Raw genomic sequence first — 22,929 nt, 5'->3', positions numbered from 1 at the left:
ATTACTAAGCTGTTATCCTTAAGTGGGGAGTTCAGAACGACGGGGCATAACCTTACAATTCAAAGCAAGGTCTTTCAAGGGTGATGTCAGGAAATAGTTGTTCACACAGATTGCAATGGAAATCTGTACCTCTCTGCCCTCAAACGTTATTGCGGTTCGAGGTCAATTAAACTGAGATTATTAGAATTTTGTTCAGCAAGGGGATTCAGTGTTACAAAACCGAGGCAGTTCATTTGAACGGCGTGATGGCGCGGTGGTTAGCACTGCTGCCTCTCACAGTGCGAGGGACCTGGGTTCAATTCCGGCCTCGGGTCACTGTCTGTGTGGAGTTTGCATGTTCCCCCCGTGCCTGCATGGGTTTCCTCCTGGTGCTCCGGTTTCCCCCCTCAGCCCACAGATATGCGGGTTAGATCGATTGGCCATACTAAATTGTCCTGGGATGCATAGGTTAGAGGGGTTTGTGGAGTTAAGAGGATAGGGCCTAGATGAGATTGTTGTCGGTGCAGACTCGACGGACTGAATGGCCTTCTTCTGCACTGTAGGGATTGTGTATCCAATTCTATACCTTAAATTGGTCTATTATAGAAATCAGCCATGTTCTAATTGTTTTGTGGGATTAGCTTGAGGAGCTTTTCCCATTCCTTTGTTCCTAAAACTAATTTGTGATTGATGAAAAGAGAGTATCCAGGACTTCTTTGTTCATCGAATATAGAACTAACAAAATTACCCCTCAATCAGCTTCCTCCCAATCATCAGCAAAGTCACACAAGGTGCCGTTATTAATGGTTTAAAGCAGCATTTCATCATCAGCATTCAGCAGTGTGTTTGGGCTCATATAGGCCCAGTCAGCCCCAGGCTTTGATCCAAAGCTGGGCCCAGATTGATTTCTGGAGGTGAAGAAAGACAGGCCTTGGTATTAAAGTGGAACTTGACTGCGTGCCTCTAGGAAGCGCTGGTAAAATCAAAGGCAATGGGGATCAGTCGAAATGCTTTCCAGTAGTTGGACTTACACCTGACACCTCTTTGGAAAACAAACATCACAGCCCTAGAAGCTCCCTGCTGCAGTTATTCAGGGCTTTATGTTTGACTGAATATCTTCAGTTGCTTCAAAGTTATTCCTGCTATCATGAGGTCCAGTTCGTAGAACATAGAACATTACAGCGCAGAACAGGCCCTTCGGCCCATGATGTTGCGCCGACCAGTTAAAAAACAATGACCCTCTAACCTAAACCAAACCCTTTCCATCCATAAACCTATCCACGGATCTCTTAAACGCCCCCAAACTGGGCGCATTTACAACTGCAGCAGGCAGGGCATTCCAATCCCTCACCACCCTCTGGGTAAAGAACCTACCCCTGACATCCATCTTACAACTACCACCCCTTAATTTAAAGCTACACCCCCTTGTGCTAGCTTTCTCCATCCGAGGAAAAAGGCTATCACTGTCCACCCTATCTAAACCTCTAATCATCTTATATGTTTCAATAAGGTCCCCTCGTAGCCGCCTTCTTTCTAATGAAAACAGCCTCAAATCCCTCAGTCTCTCCTCATAGGACCTCCCCTCCATACCAGGCAACATCCTGGTAAACCTCCTCTGCACCCTCTCCAAAGCCTCCACATCCTTCCTGTAATGTGGGGACCAGAACTGCACACAGTACTCCAAGTGCGGCCGCACCAGAGTTTTGTACAGTTGCAACATGACGCTGCGGCTCCTAAATTCAATCCCCCTACCAATAAACGCCAAGACACCGTATGCCTTCCTAACAACCCTATCTACTTGATTCCCAACTTTCAGGGATCTATGCACACATACACCTAGATCCCTCTGTTCATCCACACTATTCAGAGTCCTACCGTTAGCCCTGTACTCTACACATCCGTTATTCCTGCGTTATATCCGTTATTCATCCGTTCGTCAATGATTGCAGTGTTTAGCTCCATTCACAGTTCCTCACATGGTCAAATTGTCCATATCTGCAAATAACAAGACCTGGACAACGTAGTTTGGGCTGATATTGGTACAAATATTGTGTGTCATGTAAGTTTCAAGCAATTACCATCTCTGACAAGGGAGAGCCTGAATCAATGTTATGGGGAGGCAAGTCATTGCTATTGCATTGTCCATAACCGTCAATATCGTCAAAGTTAACCAGTGACCAAAACCTCAACTGAACAAGCCACATAGATGCTTGAAAGTCCATTTCCTCCACCACCAGTGACTGCAGTATTTCCCATCAACTGAACCTGCAGAATCTTGCCAAGACTTCGATTACCTCCCATATCCACAACCTCCAGGACCAGTAGGGACAAGGGCTGCAGATGCATGGGAGCACCATCATCTCTAAGTCCCCTTCTAAGTCATAAACCATTCTGACTTAGACATTTATCAACATTCCTTTGTCACAGAAACACAATCCTAACTAGCAGTGTTGCAGAAGCAGCTATACTACATGAACTATAGTAGATCCAGAAGAAGGTCCATCACTGTTGCACTAAGGTTAACAGATGTTCACTGTGTCGCCTGCCAAGGCAAGATGGCCGCCATCAGCGTATGTGACGAATCCTCTGTTGTCATTTGTAGGCAACATAAACCCACCCTCATAAATTGTGACGGCTTCTTTTAGGCAGTTTATTTCATTGCCACGTACCCTTGACATGTTTTATACAGCAAAAAAATACATTACCAAATGAACAACTCCTCTGAGCTACTTAAACGGCTGGCCTGAAATTTCAAGCAATTCAGTGCTCTTGAGCCCCATGGTGGGCGGACACTCAGGATAAGGACATTTCTCTGTCTCCGTGTCTTTGCAATTCAAGAGCCAGCGAGGACCACATATGCATCCTGCTGCACATATGTTCCCAATAAAGTTAGCGGGCATGTATTCATCCGCTCATGTACAGCAAAGGCAGCCAACAGATATAGAATCGCTACAATGTAGAAGAAGGCCATTCAGCCAGCACCTACAACAATCCCACCAAGGCCCTATCCCCATAACTCCACATATTTATCCTGCTCATCCCTCTGATAGACAATTTAGCATAGCCAATGCACCTAACATGCATGGGGGTGGTATGGTGGCTCAGTGGTTAGCATTGATGTTCCACAGCGCCAGGGACCCAGGTTCAATTCCATCCTCGGGTCACTGTCTGTTTGGAGTTTGCACATTCTCCCCATCTCTGCGTGGGTTTCCTCCGGGTGCTCCAGTTTCTTCCCACAGTCCAAAGGTGTGCAGGTTAGGTTGATTGGCCGTGCTAAATTGCCCCAAGTGTTAGAGGATCAGCGGAGTAAATATGTGGGATTACAGGGATAGGGCCTGTGTGGAATTGTGGTTGGTGCAGACTCAATGGGCTGAATGGCCTCCTTCTGCACTATAGGGATTCTATGATCTTTGGACTGCGGGAGGAAACCAGAGCACTTGGAGGAAACCAACGCTGACACTGGGAGAATGTGCAAACTCCACTCAGACAATGGCCAGAGTCTGGAATCGAACTGTGGTGCCTGGAGCTGTGAGGTGGCAATGCTAACCACTGTGCCACCATGCCGTCCCTACATGGTCAACTACAGGCAGCCATTATTGTACAAACGTTATTTTACACCTCCCCGACAGAAGGGGCAACGGAGAGCGCAGTATAACAACATGCTCAGATCTTGCTGCATCAACCAGGTTGCCAAAGGCATTGAGGAATAAGCAATTAATACCAACCTTGCCAGTATAAGCCACATCACAAACATTAATTCAATAAATCAAATTTTTAAGTGTTGAAGCTGCAAGTATAAAGTGAACATCTATAAAGTCTGACTTCAAAGGCTATTTTATGTCACGCAGTAGTCTTCACAAAAGAGTTACTTGTTTTAAACTGCATCAATTTCTCAACTCGCAGAATATTTATAGCGCAGAATCGCTCCCATTTTAATGACAAACCACTGACATATGGACTTGCAACACTAATGAGAAATCATTTCAAAATCCAGAGTGATTTGGACAATGGAAGGGGCAAAGGATTTACTGGAAGGATAGGAAATGCTGCCAAGCTGTAACATTCCTTTCCTGATCTGCAGCGTAACCACCTCTGAGGAAAATGAAAATGACTCATTATCTGTAATCAGATTTTATCCGAGGCATTCGAATGTGCCAATTATTTTGTGAAATATGCAGATGAAGTACACTCTGGATGTTTAAGACTGCTCCAGGAAACTGCTTGTACATAACAGAATGACAAGATTTGTTCAGTTAGTGGTGGAAGGAGTAGATGGAATCACAAGTTAAATTTGTACTAAAGTTTTTGACAGATGTTCCTGTTGTGTGTGAAAGTCACTGTTATGAAATACCGAGCATCTGCAGGTTTGTTTTCGGGTCCAATCAGTATTTCGGATGTTCCTCCAGTTTTTGGACGGTATGGTGGTGCAGTATTTAGCAGTGCTGCCTCAGAGCGCCAGGGATCCAGGTTCAATTCCGGCTGCGGGTCACTGTCTGTGTGGAGTTTGCACATTCACCCCATGTCTGTGTGGGTTTCCTCCGGGTGCTCCGGTTTCCTCCCACAGTCCGAAAGGTGTGCAAGTTAAGTTGATTGGCCATGCTAAATTGCCCCTAGTATTAGGGAGATTAGCAGGGTAAGTACGGGAATAGGGCCTGAGTTGGATTTTGTTCGGTACAGACTCGATGAGCTGAATGGCCTCCTTCTGTACTGTAGAGATTCTATCCTTCTGTATTGAAAGTTGAGGAAATGCAATGTAGGAAGAATTGTTTAATTGTCTGTATATGTACATACCCTGTTCTGTTACACTGAACATACAACACATTCAACTGAAGGAAATGTAACTGGAGTCTCGTACACTATCCTCAAAGAATGCTCTGCATTGCAGTATTCATTGCATGAACAAAATGCTGTTGAAAACTCTATGGGGACTTTCTCTTGTCTTAACATGGAAAATCCTAGGAGTATGTAGCCAACGTTTCTGTTTTTCTAAATAAATCACATTTGCAGTTTGCCCTTTTTTGAATGTTACAGCACAAGTTATGGAAAGGCTCATAAAAATGATCTGTGCCACTCCCTCTGATAGTTGTTGCGTTGGCGCCATGCCATAAAGAACAACAAAGCCCTGGTTTGTTCATTTGTTTGCACTGAGTCATGTTGCCTTCACCTTGCAGCCTGGGTCCCTGCTGCACATGTTAAGCAAACACCCATTTTTACAATGTGCAGCTTGTGCCCCAGAGAACTGGCTGCACTGTTGTGGGACAGTCCAACAATCCCTGTGTGCACGGCTTGATGGTGACAATGTGGTTAGTGCGCGCTGCATGCCTTTGAGCCATCCAAAAGTCACCGTAGGCACATTGCACGAGATTGACCGTGATCACATTTTTACTGCATCAGAATAAGTTTCACTGAGGTGATTAAAATTATGAAATATTATTTTTGTCTGTGTTAATAAGTCACTAATTTACAGAGTGGGGAAGCAGATTAAAACTGTCATAGAATCATAAAATCCCTAAAGTGCAGAAGGAGGCCATTCAGCCCATTGAGTCTGCACAGAGTCTCTGACAGAGCATCTTACCAAGCCCTAGCTCCCCAACCCCACATATTTACCCCTCTAATTCCCCTAACCTACACATCTTAGGACTGTGGGAGGAAACTGAAGCACCCAGAGGATACCCACACAAACATGGGGAGAACATGCAAACCCCACATAGACAGTCATCGAAGGTTGGAATTGAATCTGGGTTCCTGGTCCTGTGAGGCCACTGTGCTACCTGTACTCATTTATAAACTACAAAAATACGTAGAGAAACATTTGAGCTTGATGGTCTCTATCCTTATCCTTATCATTTAGGAACACAAAATCATACAGAGGTGTATGACTCTTGTTGAGTCTTGTGCATGAGTCGCAAAAACCCAGCTTGCAGGTGCAGCAGGTGATCAGGAAGGCGAATGGGATGCTGGCCTTCATCGCGAGGGGGATTGAATATAAAAGTAGGGAGGTCTTGCTGCGGCTATATAGGGCATTGGTGAGGCCGCAGCTGGAGTACTGTGTGCAGTTTTGGGCGCCGTACTTACGCAAGGATATTTTAGCCTTGGAGGGAGTGCAGAGGAGGTTTACTAGGCTGATGCCGGAGTTGAGGGGGTTGAGCTATGAGGAGAGGCTGAATAGATTAGGCTTGTACTCATTAGAGTTTAGAAGAATGAGGGAAGATCTCATTGAGACATATAAGATGATGAATGGGATGGATAGGATAGAGGTGGAGAGACTCTTCCCGCTCAGGAAGGATAGTAGGACTAGGGGGCATAGCCTCAAGATAAAGGGGGGACGGTTTAGAACGGAGTTGAGGAGGAACTTCTTCACTCAAAGGGTGGTGAATCTCTGGAATTCTCTGCCCGTTGAAGTGGTGGAGGCTGCCTCGCTAAATATTTTTAAGACGCGGGTTGATGGGTTTTTGATAAGAGAGGGGATTAAGGGTTATGGGGAGAGGGCGGGAATGTGGAACTGAGCCACGACAGATCAGCCATGATCTTATTGAATGGCGGGGCAGGCTCGAAGGGCTAGTTGGCCTACTCCTGCTCCTATTTCTTATGTTCTTATGTTCTTGTTGGAATCATAGGGACTGGGTAAGACATAAAATGTACGTGTGTGTCCGCTCCAGAGTGTTAATGAGAACCCCTCTCATTGTGTTTTCCAGTTATGATGTCCTCTTTGCTGGTGGTCCAGAAGAGTTGCTGAGCAAGTTCCAGCAGTTCAATCACAAGGTGGTATTCTCTGCTGAAGCGCTCATTTGGCCTGATAACAGGCTCGCCGACAAGTATCCCAATGTTCGCAGTGGAAAACGATTCCTTAATTCAGGAGGTAAGAGCAGCTCCAGAGCCAGAGCAAACATTACATTACCTCACCTCATGCTTTGTAAGGACTGAAATGGTTGGCCTAAAAATTGAACAAATAGAAGAAAACCAGGGGACGGTCAGAGGTTTGTGAAAAATGTTTCCCCGAATTGGAGAATTCCAGTGGCTTTAAGTAATCCTGCTGTTTCAAATTGAATAACAGAAGTTTTCGAAGACAAAGTTAAAAACAGCAGCCACATCTGACTGAATGCTGTGTGTTTGCAGTGATGTGAAAGTGCTGAATGTTTTTGTTGATGTGCAGTAAAATGTCTAATTTTTTCCTGAAAATATATCTTGGGTGTATTTTTAATGTAAAAATCGAGGCCCAGCTTTGCATTGCTCCTTCTCCGACTCTGCACGAAATGCTGTTGGTTGCTGATTGGAATGTTGCTACCAGGTCAATAGCAAACTGATGATGTGAATGTGTTCCAGTAGGTTGTCGAAGAAAAGCATTGGTTTAAACCTGAGAACAAGCTACAGCCATGCAGATGCCTGGCTTACTGGGATCAAAATAATGAGCTGGAGTGAAGAGGAAAGGTTGTCTCACAGACCTACTTCCACCCTCTCTCTCCCAATCCACTTTCAAAAGAGAATACCTGAGGCATGGTGGCACAATGGTTAGCACTGTTGCCTCTCAGTGCCAGGGACCTGGGATCGATCCCCAACTTGGGTCACTGTCTGTGTGGAGTTTGCACATTCTCTCCGATTTCCTCCCACAGTCTGATAGACGTGCTGGTTAGGTGCATTGGCCATGCTAAATTCTCCCTCAGTGTACCCGAACAGGTGCCGGAGTATGGCAACTAGGGGATTTTCACAGTAACTTCATTGCAGTGTTAACGTAAGTCTACTTGTGACAGAAATAAATAGGATTGTGCTTTGACACAAAATTATGATTGAAGTGAACTCCAGTTGGTTTTCTAGGGGGAAGAAGCTTTGTCACTGACTTTGAAGAAAGCTCCCGATAAAGCTCTAGTGATCTTTTCAGTGTGGATCTTCCCTTTCCTGAAATTAGTTTGAACTCGCACCAAGTCAAGAGGATTTTGCTGTATCGAGCAGCTGTGATATAATCAAGCAGGATAAAGCTGTCAGTCACGTGGAAGCATTCTCAAAGACAGCAAATCAGTATTATCAAGCAATAGCCTGGTCACTGCTCTGTTTGGGTTCCTCAAAGCCACTCAGCTCCTGACCTCTGAATAGTCTTGACGCAAACATCGACCAAAGAGCTAAACTCAAGAGGTGAAGTGAGAATGACTGCTCTTGACATCAAAGCAGCATTTGACTGTGTCACAGCAAAACTGGAGTCAATGGGAATCAGAGGGAAACTCTCCACAGGTTGGAATTATACCTAGTACAGGGGAAGATGCTTGTGGTTGTTGGACGTCAATTATCTCAATCCGGAACATCACCGCAGGAGTCCCTCAGGTACTATCCTAGGCCCCACCATCGTCATCTTTCTCAGAGACCTTCCCTCCAAATGTGGGGATGTTTGCCCAGTGTTCAGCACCACTCATGACTTTTTTAGATGCAGCAGGACCTGGGCTTGGGCAGCTGTGTGGACAAATGTAACTTGCAATTTACAACCAGGCAAAGACCATCTCCAACAAGAGAGCATCTTAACCATCCCCCATAACATTAAATGACAACACTTCGGCTGAACTTGCCCATAATAAATATCCTGAGAATTACCACTGACCAGAAACTGAACTGGGCTGGCCATATAAATACTGTGGTTACAATAACAGGTTAAAGACTGGAAATTCTGTGGACAGTAGCTCACTTCCTGACTTCCCAAAGCCTAGCCACCACCTGCAAGGCTCAAGTCAGGAGTGTGATGGAATAATCTCCAGTTGCCCAGATGAATTTAAAGAAGCTTGAAACCATCCAGGACAAAGCAGCCATGAGGAGCAATCAGCCATGAATGAATGGTGGAACGGACTCAATGGGCCAAATGGCCTAATTCTGATCCTATACCTTATGAACGTGACTCGATGGGCCAAATGGCCTCCTTCTGCACTGTAGGGATTCTATGATAATATTTGCACAATCAAAAGGTGCAGTCAATTCAGTGATGATGGAGACTGCTTTTAAGAGATTATTTTAAGAGAGCATGTAGGATGGAAATACCCCCTGATTTTCTTAATCAAAGACATGCACAGTGACTTAAGTGTGAACATCTTAAGAAAGGATCAGAAGGCAGAGCAGACTCAATGGGCTGAATGGCCTAATTTAACTCCTACATTATGAACATATGAAGGACAGCATGGGATCATGACCATCTGCAAATTCCCCTTTAAGCCACGCCCAATTCTGACTTGGAACTACATCGCCGTTCCTTCACTATCGCTGAGTCAAACCCTGGAATTCCGTGTTAACACTATGGATGTTCCTGCACTGCGTGAGCTCAGTGATTTGAGAAGACCGTCCTGCATCACCTATTCCTGGGCAATTTGGAATGGGCATTAATTGCTGGACTGGCTGGCAGTATCCACACCCTGTGAAAGAATAACAAAGAAATGTACATGAAATCCCATTGAGTTGTTACTTCACAATCCATCAGCGCGATCTCAGTAATGATCTCACGATGAGCTTAACATACTACCTCACTCGCAATTCTTATACTATTTCTACTTTTGATCTACGCCCTTCATAATACACAAAAGATAAATAAAAATAATATCAGAATAACAATGATGAGTCAAAAGACTGCACTTAATTCTTCCAAGTCCCTTTTAATCATTCTGTTATTATTGTCATATTGACCTGTTAGGGTCCACAATTATATTGCCTTCACGATCGCTTCCATTTACTATAAATGTAATTAGCCTGGTTAACAGCTTCTAGTCCATCAGGTATCTGCTTTAATGTCATCAGCTCCTTTGTCAGAGAAGACATTCTCACCTTAGGCCTGCTTATAAGTTGCATTCCATGCTTAATAACAAACTTGTTAATGCATGGGTTAGAATTCAATGGAGGCCACAGAAACATGGCGGCAGGCAGTGGGTGCTTGGAGGATTGCAAGGGAGGGATGGGCAGTGGAGAGACCGAGTGTCCATTGCCTCCCTGATGCCGTGGAATTTTCTCAGTGGTGGGGAAGGTGGAGACTGGTGGCGTAATTGTCATGTCACTTGATTCGTAAGCATAGAATCCCTACAGTGCAGAAGGAGGCCATTTAGCCCATTGAGTCTGCACCGGCCACAATCCCACCCAGGCTCTATCCTCCATAACCCCATGTATTTATCCTGCTAAGCTCGTTTGACACTAATGGACAATTTATCATAGCGATCAACAAAATCTGCACATCTTTGGACTATGGGAGGAAACCGGAGCACCCGCAGAAAACCCACGCAGACACAAGGAGAACATGCAACTCCACACGCAGGCATTAACCTGAGGCCGGAATTGAAACCATGTCCCTGGCACTGTGAGGCAGCAGTGCTAACCACTGTGCCACCCCTAATCCAGAGTCCCAGGTTAGTGAGTTCGGGACATGGGTTCAAATCCCATTATGGCAGCTGGTGGAAGGGAAAGTGACTCAGTAAAATCTAGAATTGAAAACTGGCCTCCAGAATCATTATTGATTGCTGTAAAAATCCATCTCGTCGACTAATGTGCATTGCTGAAGGAAATCTGCCATCCTTACCCGGGCTGTCGACATGCAGACTCGCTGCAAAGTGGTTGACTCTTAACCACTCTCTGAAATGGCCTAGTAAGCCACTCAGTTCAATGGCAGGCACAGGCGGCACAGTAGCACAATGGTTAATGTTGCTGCTTCATAGCACCGGGGACCTGGGTTCAATTCCTGCCTCAGGCCACTGTTTGTGTGGAGTTTGCAGTTTCCCCCCGTGTCAGCATGGGTTTCCTCCAGGTGCTGTGGTTTCCTCCCACAGTCCAAAGATGTGCAGGTTAGGTAGATTGGCCGTGCCAAATTGCCCCTTAATGTCAGGGGATTAGTAGGGTAAATTTGTGGGGTAAGGGGAATAGGGCCTGGGTGGGATTGTGCAGATTTGATGGGCCGAATGACCACCTCCTGCACTGTAGGGGTTCTATGAAATGCTGGCTATACCAACACTGGTACCCACATGTCCCGAATTTAAAAAATTAAAAGCACCCTTCGTTTCCCTGAGTAGGTGATGGTGAATCATTTTTTCGAACAACTGCAGTCTGTGTTTTTATACAGAAGAGTGCCTTTCTCAGCCATGTTACAGAGGAACTAAGAGTGAACAGCGCTCATGTAGGGCATGAACTTACTGTAGGCCGGATGATGGCAAAGCTTCTTCCCAAAATAGCAATCAGATAGTTTTATAGGATGGGATTTTCCAACCACACTCACCCCAAAGCTGGAAAATCCGGCCCAAGGTCAATGGACCTTTGCATGGCCCGTGTCCCGCTCATTATGATTCCTGTGGCGGGCAGGATGGGAAAATCCTGTCCATAAAGTCACACAGAGTCAGAAGTTTAAATCTCTCCATGGACACTGCCAGACCTGCTGCGTTTGCCCAGCAAATCATTTTATTTCAGATTTCCAGCATCTGCAGTATTTTGCTTTTGTTTTAGTTCCTTCCAACAATCTGACAGCTTTATGGTTACTTCTCTCGACACCAGTTTTATATTTCCTTTCTTTTAAAACTAAATTTAATGGGACTTGAACTCTACTATTGTGGATTATTTGTCCAGAAACACGATGACTTCTTGACTATATGTTTAGTCTGTGTCGTTTTATAATTTCCTGCTCCCCTCAGCACTAATTTATCTGTGTTTTCGAAATAATGTCTCTCAGTATTTTAACACCTAAAGAACTAAGGGATCCATTTAATCATTTTGAGCCTCCAATAATTTTTTTTTTTGGATGGATGCTTGCTGTTCTTAGTTGACATTAGAAAGGTAGCCATATTTACTGTACGCATTGTCTCGGAGATTGTAGTGTGCACCTGAATGATTCCACGTTGGAATGAGATCCTGGGAAGAACACCATCCTAAACAGGGAATATGTCATGAATGTGACTTTGACTGGAATTTTACTAACATGCGCAACCAAGGCTCATAAGATTGCACCCAGTCTAATGGAGAATGCCGTTCCGCGAGCCTCTCCCTCCCCAGTGCCCAGGCGGGTGTGCCAATGAAAACAGGGCCTTTGTTCCTACAAAACTGACCAGCAAAAGAGGATGCCGACTTTTAAGTTTATTAATTAGTGTCACAAGTTGGCTTACGTTAACACTGCAATGAAGTTACTGTGAAAATCCCCGAGTTGCCACACTCCAGCACCTGTTTGGGTACATTGAGGGAGAATTTAGCATGACCAGTGCATCTAACCAGCAAGTCTTTCGGACTATGGGAGGAAACCGGAGCACCCAAAGGAAACCCACGCAGACATGGGGAGAATATGAAAACTCTACACAGACAGACTCATCGAATCTAGGTCCTTGGCACTGTGGGGCAGCGGCACTAGCCACCGTGCCACCGTGCTACCCTGCAAAACAGACTTTTCTTAAAAAAAACACACAGAGAAACGCGAGGAGATTAGAAGCAGTGCTCGCTGCCTTACTGGAGTTACTGCAACCACCGAGATGCTGCGAATCCTTCATGTTTCTTTCAAGTGATTTAGCCCAGCTGCTGGCCTACGCTGTATCTCAGATCTTTGGCATGACTCCGAAGCTTCAGTATGAGCTTTTACTCAGCCACTCGCAAAACCTTACAGGGAGAAGTTGCTGCAGACATTCCAGATCGTATGGAGATGTGGGCAAATTTCATAAAGTTACTGGTTAAATGCCAGGGCCCAGGCCGAGCATCCCCAGTCACAGTGTGATGCAGCCTCATTACAATTAACTCAAACAGGGTGTTTTGATTTCGATTGGTGCAGTGCTTTGATTTCCATTAGCACACAGTGATAAAATGCCAACGTTGATTAATCTTAGCATTCTTGATACCTTGATCAAAAATTTGCCCCTCATTAAAATGAGCAGCTCGACATTTGAGAGTAGCTGAAAGCCAGCAGCCTTGATTTCCCACTCAGACAGGAGCAGATTTACAATCCGCCTCTCTAAATGTGGCAAACAGCTGACAGTATATAACGTCTGCAGCAATAAAGCTAATGGTTAACAGTGTACAAGATAAGGTGGCTATATTCCAGAATAACACTCTGCAGCCACTGTGTAGCTCCCTGATCATTCGGTGGCAGTTTATTGAATGGGTCACTCCAGCTACATGTTCCCCCAAAACTCCTCATTGCCTCGATTGCCAACCTGAGTGTAAATGATTGGGCAGTTTCTTCTTAAATCATGCCTGCGCACAGCAGCTCTGCTCTAAGTGAATCAATTTTACGCAAATAATTTGTATGGAACCATCCCCCATTCACTGCATTTCTCTTGAGGAGATGTAGAGCGGCACAGTGGTTAGCACTGCTGCCTCACAGCGCCAGGGACTTGGGTTCAATTCTGGCCTCGGGTGACTGCCCATGTGGAGTTTGCACGTTATCTCTGTGTCTGCATGTGTATCCTTCGGGTGCTCCGGTTTCCTCCCGCATTCCAAAGTTACGCTAGTTAAGTGGGCTAGTCATGCTAATAAATTGCCCCTTAGTGTCAGGGGGATTAAGAACATAAGAAATAGGAGCAGGAGTAGGCCATCTAGCCCTTTGAGCCTGTCCCTCCATTCAATAAGATCATGGCTGATCTGTCGTGTCTCAGTTCCACCTTCCTGCCCTCTCCCCATAACCCTTAATCCCCTCGCTTATCAAAAACCTATCAACCCACGTCTTAAATATATTTAGTGAGGCAGCCTCCACCACTTCAACGGGCAGAGAATTCCAGAGATTCACCACCCTTTGAGTGAAGAAGTTCCCCCTCAACTCCGTTCTAAACCGCCCCCCCCTTTATCTTGAGGCTGTGCCCTCTAGTCCTACTATCCTTTCTGAGCGGGAAGAGCCTCTCCACCTCTATCCTATCCATCCCATTCATCATCTTATATGTCTCAATGAGATCTCCCCTCATTCTTCTAAACTCTAACGAGTACAAGCCAAGTTTATTCAGCCTCTCCTCATAGTTCACCCCCTCAACTCCGGTATCAGCCTAGTAAACCTCCTCTGCACTCCCTCCAAGGCCAAAATATCCTTGCGTAAGTGCGGCGACCAAAACTGCACACAGTACTCCAGCTGCGGCCTCACCAGTGCCCTGTACAGTTGCAGCAAGACCTCCCTACTTTTATATTCAATCCCCCTCGCTATGAAGGCCAGCATCCCATTCGCCTTCCTGACCACCTGCTGCAGCTGCAGGCTGGGTTTTTGCGACTCATGCACAAGGACCCCGAGGTCCCTCTGCACCGTCGCATGCTGCAGTTTTTCGCCATGTAAGTTTCCTCCGGTTGCTTCGGTTTCCTCCTGCAGTCCAAAGATATGCTAGTTAAGTGGGCTAGTCATGCTAATAAATTGCCCCTTAGTGTCAGGGGGATTAGCAGGGTAAATATGTGAGGTTATGGGGATAAGGCCTGGGTGAGTTTGTTGTCAGTGCCAGCACAATGAGCTGAATGGTCTCTTCCTGCACTGTGGGGATTCTATGAACACTCTTTGTTGTATTTTGTAAAAATTCTTTTTAATAGTCTTTCCAAAATATTGTAATGTGCTCTTTAAAGGAGCCTTTCTTAGGTAAACTTAGGGGTTGTTGAAAGGAGTGGAGGCACAATGAACATGCTGAGTTCCTGGTGTAAAGTTTAGATAGAAACTTACCTGATGCAAAGACAAGATGTTATTCTCTAAGAGAAGCTCACATCTACATTCAATTGCAGTGTCCCAAACATTGTCCAAGCTGAGATCAGCCAATTCAGCAGACATGAATTTTTAACCTGGCATCTCATGGATTACATAGTTGAGTAATTGCACGCATTTTAGTTAACACTGCTGCCTCACAATGCCAGGGACCCAGGTTTGATTCCTGTCTTGGGGCACTGTCTGTGCAAAGTCTGCACATTCTCCCCATGTCTGCATGTGTTTCCTCTGGGTGCTCTGGTTTCCTCTCACAGCTCGTAAGATGTGCTGGTTAGGTGCATTGGCCGTGCTAAATTCTCCCTCAGTGTACCCGAACAGGCGCCGGAGTGTGGCGACTAGGGGATTTTCACAGTAACTCCATTGCAATGTTAATGTAAGCCGACTTGTGACTAATAAATAAACTTTTATTACATTTATTCATGAAACCTTTGGGTTGCTACAACCCACCAACAAAACTGCAGTGTGTCTCATTACAGCACTCTGTCAGCCACTGAGTTGGCGATGAGGAAGGCTCACAGCAAGCAATGTATTTAACAGTGTGTGAAGTCCATTAATTCGCAAACAGGGCAGAACTCTCCGCAGGCAGGTTTTGACAGAGCAGCCTGAGGTTCATTGGGGAGGGAATTTCGGATCCCATAATGAACAGGACTGGAAAATCCCAGCCATGGTGCTCAAATAGCACACTACAACAGTCTACAGTGTCTACTTAAAGAGAGTATCCATGGATTACAGCAAGCAAAATTGCAGTCAGAAAATTTAGAAACATCTCCTGAAAAAAGCAAGGATAATTTCTCTAACAAAATTCAGTGAGTGGAGTATGGTTACATACAAGTGTGGTGATCAGACAGGGTGTTTGAAGAAATTGCCCAGTCATGTCTGAAAAAAAGAATGCAAATTGAGGGTACATAACTTTTTTAGATGTACAGCTTCTGGTCATAAAATTTTGCAAGTAGGTCAATAAGATGATATTGTCCCATTTCCACCGTGTAGATTCTCAACTGTTTTGTGCAAAGCTATAGACGCCTTTTTGACTGCTTCATTTCTGTGGGTGACTTTGTGCTGCAATCATTGTAACCTTTTTATTCCAGGTATCATTGGTTATGCTTCTTCTCTAAATCGCATTGTAGAGAAATGGCATCTGCAAGATAACGATGATGACCAGCTCTTCTACACTAAAATCTATGTGGATGCTTTGCAGCGAGTAAGTAAATTATGAGAACGAGATGATAAGGGCGTAAGGTTCTAAATGATCTCATTGTTTTGTGTTAATGATAGTTCCATAACAGTTGGTTGCCCTTCAGGCGATTTTCCAGACACTGAAAAGCATGTGTCAGAATTGCTTTGGCGCATGATGTTTTTTTAAGACTAATTTTCCTTTTTTGTATTCTTCTAGCTTTCTCTCAACATAACTCTGGATCACAAAAGCAAAATTTTCCAAAACTTGAATGGGGCTGTAGGTAAGCTCTGACCTTCTGCTGGGGAAATCAGTGCCTCATGTTTGTGAGCTGCGAGTATTGATACGTCAATGCATTCCTGTTATGTTTCTCTGCCACTTAACACTTACCCGAAGAACCATAGCAGTACATGTCATGTTCTCAGTAATCAGTTGAAGTTACTAAAGTGATTTGTAACTCGTTTTAATAAACTGTGTTTTATAATTGACCATGGACTGCAGCGGTTCTTGGGGGTAGTTAGGGATGGTCAATAAATGTTGCAACCTCCACATCCCATCAAAAAACACATTTAAAAAATGCATTCATTTCCCCTTTTACTGGTTCTGTAGTGATGTTTTTAACGTGTTGATGACTTTTTCTCTTTGATTCTTTTTAACTTAAGCAACTTTAATTTGATTTGATTTATTATTGTCACATGGACTAACATATAGTGAAAAGTATTGTTTCCTGCATGCTATACAGACAAAACATACCATTCATAGAGAAGGAAATGAGAGAGTGCAGAATGTAGTGTTACAGTCATAGCTAGGATGTAAAGAAAGATCAGCTTAATGCAAGATAAGTCCATTCAAAAGTCTGACAGCAGCAGGGAAGAAGCTGTTCTTGAGTCAGTCGGTCCGTGACCTCAGACTTTTGTGTTTTCTTCCTGAAGGAAGAAGGTGGAAGAGAGAATGTCTGGGATGCATGAGGTCCTGAATTATGCTGGCTGCTTTGCCGAGGCAGCGGGAAGTATAGACAGAGTCAATGGATGGAAGGCTGGTTTGCTTGATGGATTGGGCTACATTCACAATCTTTTGTAGTTCCTTACAGTTTTGGACAGAGCAGGAGCCAAAACAAGCTGTGATACGACTAGGAAGAATGCTTTCTATGGTGCATTTGTGAAAGTTGGTGAGAGTCGTAGCTGACATGCCAAATTTCCTTCGTCTTCTGAGAAAGTAGAGGCATTGGCCTTTCTTAACTATTGTGTCAGACTAAATTTGTCATAGATTTATTTCTGGGCTCAGATTCTATTCAGACTGAGTTAACTTTGATTACGCCGCATGGTAAAAGAATTATAACTGATGTTCTGGTCCCAGCTGATGTCATTACCGGACAGTTAGACCCCAGGATGGAAGCTCAATTCAACAAATCAGAACTTGTATAGTGATGTGGACTGACAGAATTAGGGCTGCCAGTTAACTTTTAACAAAAGAATAAAACATTTATTAAACATAAAATGTTAACTATAGCACACTATTCCTTCATCCCAGCTATATCTTTACAGATGTGCATAGATTTGAAAGGATTATAGAAGTTACAAAAGATATCTTGTATTCTAATGTTCTCAGTAAGTACACAGTCCATATAAACCACATTCTGAAACCATGTGATAGATGCCACCCAAAACAAATTCTCTGTATTTCTCATCAAACCCCCCCAGGCGCTTGTCACACTCTAAGCCAACTGGAACTCTGGGTTCTACATGACTGTTTCCAAACTCCACTCTTGAAAAGATACATCTTTGAATCTCCTCCCAATCAATGTTTTCTCTCAAATGTTTTCACCAAGGATCCTCTTCCAGGATTTCAGTCTCTCCCTTCAGTATTCCTCAGCCTTGGATTGCATTCAAGCTTCCAGACAATCTCTCAGATGCCCAACCATGCCAACACAGCATTATTGTTTCACAGGCTGTATTAAGATGTCAGCAAGCTTTAGATTTACCTTGGATGCCTGGCCTCTCACTCAGCTGACTTTAAATCTGGTTCTTGCCACGATCACTTCAACTGAGAACAATTTCTCAGTTTTTTTTTAACTTGAATTCTCCTAGACATCTTGTTGTTCAGCGTTTTGTTCTTTGCTTCTTTGTTCCTGCTCTCCGCAGCTCCCTGATTCTGTTCAGCTTCTCCTAGTTCTAGCTTTCAACTAACTCACAAGTTCTTTTTGTTCTAAGGTGACCTCTGGTTGCTAAGTAGCAACCTAGTTTTCTTTTCAGTCCGTTTGCTTTCGTGCTGTACATCCTCACTCCCACGCATGCATCTAAACCCAACTGAAGTCATTAACCCTTTCAAATATAGAAACGCAAAATTGAACTGACTTAAATCTATTTCCTCTAATACCCACAAATACAGATATAGGTGATTTAAAACTACCTCAGTTTCCTGACACTGACTTACTCGGTTGTCAGCTAGAGGTTATGAAAAGGGTTAGGAAAACTATGCTGCGACAACTTCAAGGGTTGTTGTTGAGTGGTAAAATTAAACAAACCTCTTAATAGATTTCTGCCCTGATCTCTTAGATTTTATAAAATTAATTTGTGGGAAATGGGTGCCTCTGTCTGGCCAGCATTTATTGCCCATCCTTAGTTGCCCTTGAAGCTGGTGGCTTGCTAGACCATTTCAGAGGGCAGTTGAGAGTCAACCACATTGCTATGGCTCTGGAGTCACATGTAGGCCAGGTAAAGGTGGCAGATTCCCTTCCCTAAAAGACATTAATGAACCAGATGGGTTTTTCCAACAATGGTTTCATGGTCATCAGTAGATTCAAGTTATTTTTTATTGATTTCAAATTCCACTATCTGCCATGGTAGGATTCGAACCCGGGTCCCCAGAACACTTTCTGGATTAATAGTCTAGTGATAATACCATGAGGCCATCATCTCCCCTAATACATTTGAGGGAGGTGCAGTGTTGGAACAGAAGAATACCGTTGTTTAAAAAAAGAAAACCCTAAACAAATCCTTTGTCCTTGTTTGATAAAATCATTCTTGCTAATTAAGAGATTTAAATATGATCATTTTGAAATGTGTATAGTTTATAATCCAGTCAGGTGTGACCTATCCACAGTGGAACAAAACAGGACAAATCCGACCTCGCCAATTTTTGGCCTATCAGCCTGTCTTCAGACAACAAGAAAGCGGTGGAGGAGATCCGTTGATATGAAGAACAAGGAAAATTACAGCAATGGAACAAGCCCTTCGGCCCTCCAAGCCTGCACTGACCATGCTGCCTGACTGAACTAAAACCCCCTACCCTTCCAGGGACCGTATCTCTCCATTCCCACCCTATTCATTATTTGTCAAGATGCCCCTTAAATGTCACTATCGTATCTGCTTCCATTACCTTCCCGGCAGCACCTACTCGTCAACAGCTGATGCTTAGTTTGGTTCCCATTTGGGCAACTCCGTTCCAGACTTCATTCCAACTTTGGTGAACAGATGGACTCCTATTTGATGCCCTGCACAGAAATAGCTGATAATATTGAGGGTGAGGGAAAGGGGGTGTAAAATTAGGTAGGACGGCAACAGGTACTGTGCCCATCACTTAGAATTGGTATCTTATCAGAGTTGATAATAGATGACCCTCTATTGCCCTTATTTCTGCTGGTATTTTAGTTAACTCACAGTATTTTCTGCACCATGACTCCATGTCAGAGTTCGGTGGCCACAGCTTCCAGAGCTGCAGCTGGGACTAGACAGTTACCAGCCTTCTCTATCGACTGGCAGCTCTGGGGACATCCTGCCCCATGAGGCTGATAGCCTTGACCTCCGGTAACTGATGTCTGATGACTGCTTGAGTCCATTCATAGTATCCCAGGAAGACTCACCTCCAAATTCTCAGCCAATAGACAGGGTCACCGCCATGCATACTATGGACAAAAATGTTGAATTCAAGAGGTGATGTGAGTGTAACTGCCCTGGACATCAAGGTACCGTTTGACCAATTGTGGTGTCAGCAGCCTTGGCAAAGTTGAAGTCAATAGAAATCAGAGGGAAAAGTCTGCACTCATTAGAGTCACATCTCACACAAAGGATGCTAATGATTGGAGGCCAGTGGACATCACTGCGTCAAGGCAGTATCCTAAGCCCAGGAATCTTCATGAATGATCCTCTCTCCATCACAAGGTCAAGATTTGTGAATGTATGCTGATGATATTCAGTTCCATTCATAACCCCTCGGGTATCAAGCTGATCATGTCTGCCTGCAGCAAGACCTGGCTAATATTTCAGCTTGGGGTGACAAGTGGCAAGTTACATTCGCTCCTCAAGTGCCAGGCAATGACTATCTCCAAACAAAATCACTTAATCATCATTCTACGTCAATGTCTTGACTGAATCTCCACCATCAACATCTTGGAGGTTGCCATTGACCAGAAACTTAACTGGACCAGTCATATAAAAACTGTGGCTAAAAGAGCAGGTTAACCTCCTGACTCCCCAGAACCTGACTACAAGGCACACGTCAGGTATGTAATGGAATGTTCCCCAGTTGCCTGCATGAATGCAGCTCCAGGAACACAAGAAGACCAATAACATCCAGGAGAAGGCAGTCCACTTGGTTGGCTTCCATTGACCACCTTAAATGTTCACTCCCTCCACCACTGATGTATACCTGCAGTAGTGTGTACCATTTACAAAGACGCACTGCAGCAACTCACCAAGCCTGTTTTGACAGCACCTTCCAAAGCCCTGACCTTCACCATGTAGAAGGACAAGGGCAGCAGATGTAACTGAATACCACCATCTGCAAGATCCTGTCCAAGCCATACAGAATCCTGGTGAGAATTATATCAGTGTTGCTTCACCATTTTTGGATCAAACTCCAGGAACTCCTTTTTTAACAACGCTGTGGGTGGGCCTGCACCATCTAGAAAACAGCAGTTCAAGAAGACTTCTGAAGGGATGGCACAGTGGTTAGCACTACTGCCTCACAGCACCAGGTTTGATTCCCAGCTTGAGTCACTTTTCATAGAATCATAGAACCCTACGGTGCAGAAAGAGGCCCTTCAGCCCATTGAGTCTGCGCCGAACACAATCCCACCCAGGCCTTACCCCCATATCCCTACAATATTATACCCACTAATCCTCTAACCTCCGCTACCATGGACACTAAGGGGTAATTACTTAGCATGGCCAATCAACCTAACCCGCACATGTTTGGTCTGTGGGAGGAAACCGGAGTACACGGAAGAAACCCACACAGACACGAGGAGAATGTGCAAACTCCACACAGGCAGTGACCCGAACTGAGAATCGAACCCAGGATCCTGGAGCTGTGAAGCAGCAGTGCTAACCACTGTGCTACCACACTGTGCAGAGCCTGCACATTCTCCCCGTGCCTGCATGGGTTTCCTCTGGGTGCACTGGCTTCCTTCCACAGTCCGAAAAACATGCTGGTTACATGCATTGGCCATGCTAAATTCTCCTTCAGTGTACCCGAGCTAGTGCCGCAGTGTGACGACTAGGGGATTTTCACAGTGACTTCATTGCAGTGTTAATGCCAGCCTACGTGTGACATTAATAAATAAATTAGGGAAATAAATGGAAATAAATGCTCGCAGCACTCACATCCTTTGAGTGAACACGGAAAGATTTAAAATGGAAATTGTCCAGTAGAAACAAACACTGTTTGTGATAATGTCTTTCATCTAAAAGACGTGTGTCTCCAATTGAAATACTGTTTAACTTTGGTGAGATGCAGCATTTTTTGTGTCACAAAAACAAATTACAAAATTCGTCATGTTCAACTTTTACTTTGGTTTTTTGCTTAAAAGTTGTCAGGTTTACCAAACAACGTGATTTCCTGAAATTGTGTGTTTTTGCTAGTCTAGGGAGATTTGGTTTAGTGCAGTTCCTCCTGCTGTATATGGGGTAATAGATGGGTTTATAATGGCCTCAGTAATATTATGGGGTGGGAGAAAATTAAACATTAAATAACCAATATGACAAAACGCATAATTGTGTAACTTAACCTCAAAGTGAAAAAAATGCCTGACTGATTTTCAGAGAGGTTAATAAACTAGATTTGCTTACACACATCAAAATGTCCGTGGCTGCTAGCATTCTGAGAAGTCATGGGTTTCTGGATGATAAATTTGGAATAATTCTTGGCTCATTGCAAATTCTACGAAAGTAATAGCACCAAGATGTTTAAAGTGCTAGTATTGTCTAGTATTTAATACCATGACTAAACCAGATGGGTTTTTTTAATGAGAATATTTGAATAGTGTGTAATGTACTGATTTTGTTACTGGTCTAGTAATCCAAAAGGCCAAGTGAATTACGATGATCTGGAAGGCATTTGGGTAAAGTCTGGTAGACGTATGTTCAACAGTCAGCTTCAAACGGGAATTCAATCATTACGCGAAGAGGAAATGATTGAAGACTGTGGGGAGAAGAGAGTGGGATTAATTGCTGCTCAGAGAGTCAGTACAGACAGAATAAGCCACTTAGTTTCCTTCTGTGTCTGTCCAGAGAAGAACGAGTTAGATGGCCCGAATGGCCACCTGCTGGTCCCTCATTCCAACAGCTTTAATGGTCATTTAACCATCATAAGCTTCCTGATTACACATTGAAAATGTATGCAACCTGCAATAAAATTGGCCTTTTTCTCATCAACTTTCTTCTAAATCTCCTTTCTTCGCAGATGAAGTTGAGTTGCAGTTTGAACCTACAAGGGTCAGAACCAGGAATATAATATTCGACTCGCTGCCTGTACTAATCCACGGCAATAAACAGACCAAAGTATGGAAGTTTACTGTTAAATATCCAGATGGGAGTGTCTGGCCTCTTCCTGTACTTTATTTTGATTTGATTTGATTTATTATTGTCACATGTATTAGGATGTAATGAAAAGTATTGCTTCTTGCGCACCATACAGACAAAGCATACCGTAGAGAAGAAAAGGAGGGTGCAGAATGTTGTGTTGCAGTCATTGGTAAGGTGTAGAGAAAGATATAAGGTAGGCCCATTCAAAGGTCTGACAGCAGCAGGGAAGGAACTGTTCTTGAGTTGGTTGGTCTGTGACCTCAGACTTTTGTCTCTTTTCCCCTACAGAGGAAGGTGAAGGAGAGAATGTCCAGGATGCAATGGAGGTG

At 44.1% G+C, this 22,929-nt stretch overlaps 1 protein-coding gene across 3 annotated transcripts in view; it reads left to right on the top strand.

Annotated features, from left to right (window-relative positions):
- Positions 1-22,929, top strand: part of plod2 (procollagen-lysine, 2-oxoglutarate 5-dioxygenase 2) — a 149,616-nt gene that overhangs the window by 65,817 nt on the left and 60,870 nt on the right. For all 3 annotated transcript variants that reach the window (XM_080185964.1, XM_080185963.1, XM_080185965.1), the window contains exons 4-7: positions 6,675-6,838; positions 15,712-15,824; positions 16,017-16,080; positions 22,479-22,576. In XM_080185964.1, the coding sequence (XP_080042090.1) occupies positions 6,675-6,838; positions 15,712-15,824; positions 16,017-16,080; positions 22,479-22,576 (439 nt within the window). The remainder of the gene's footprint in view (positions 1-6,674; positions 6,839-15,711; positions 15,825-16,016; positions 16,081-22,478; positions 22,577-22,929) is intronic.

Source organism: Carcharhinus amblyrhynchos, chromosome 3 (genome assembly GCF_965287045.1).
Source record: "Carcharhinus amblyrhynchos chromosome 3, sCarAmb.v2.hapA, whole genome shotgun sequence".
NCBI lineage: Eukaryota > Metazoa > Chordata > Chondrichthyes > Carcharhiniformes > Carcharhinidae > Carcharhinus > Carcharhinus amblyrhynchos.
The sequence above is the reverse complement of the archived record's forward strand: the minus strand, read 5'-3'. Positions and strand labels throughout refer to the sequence as shown.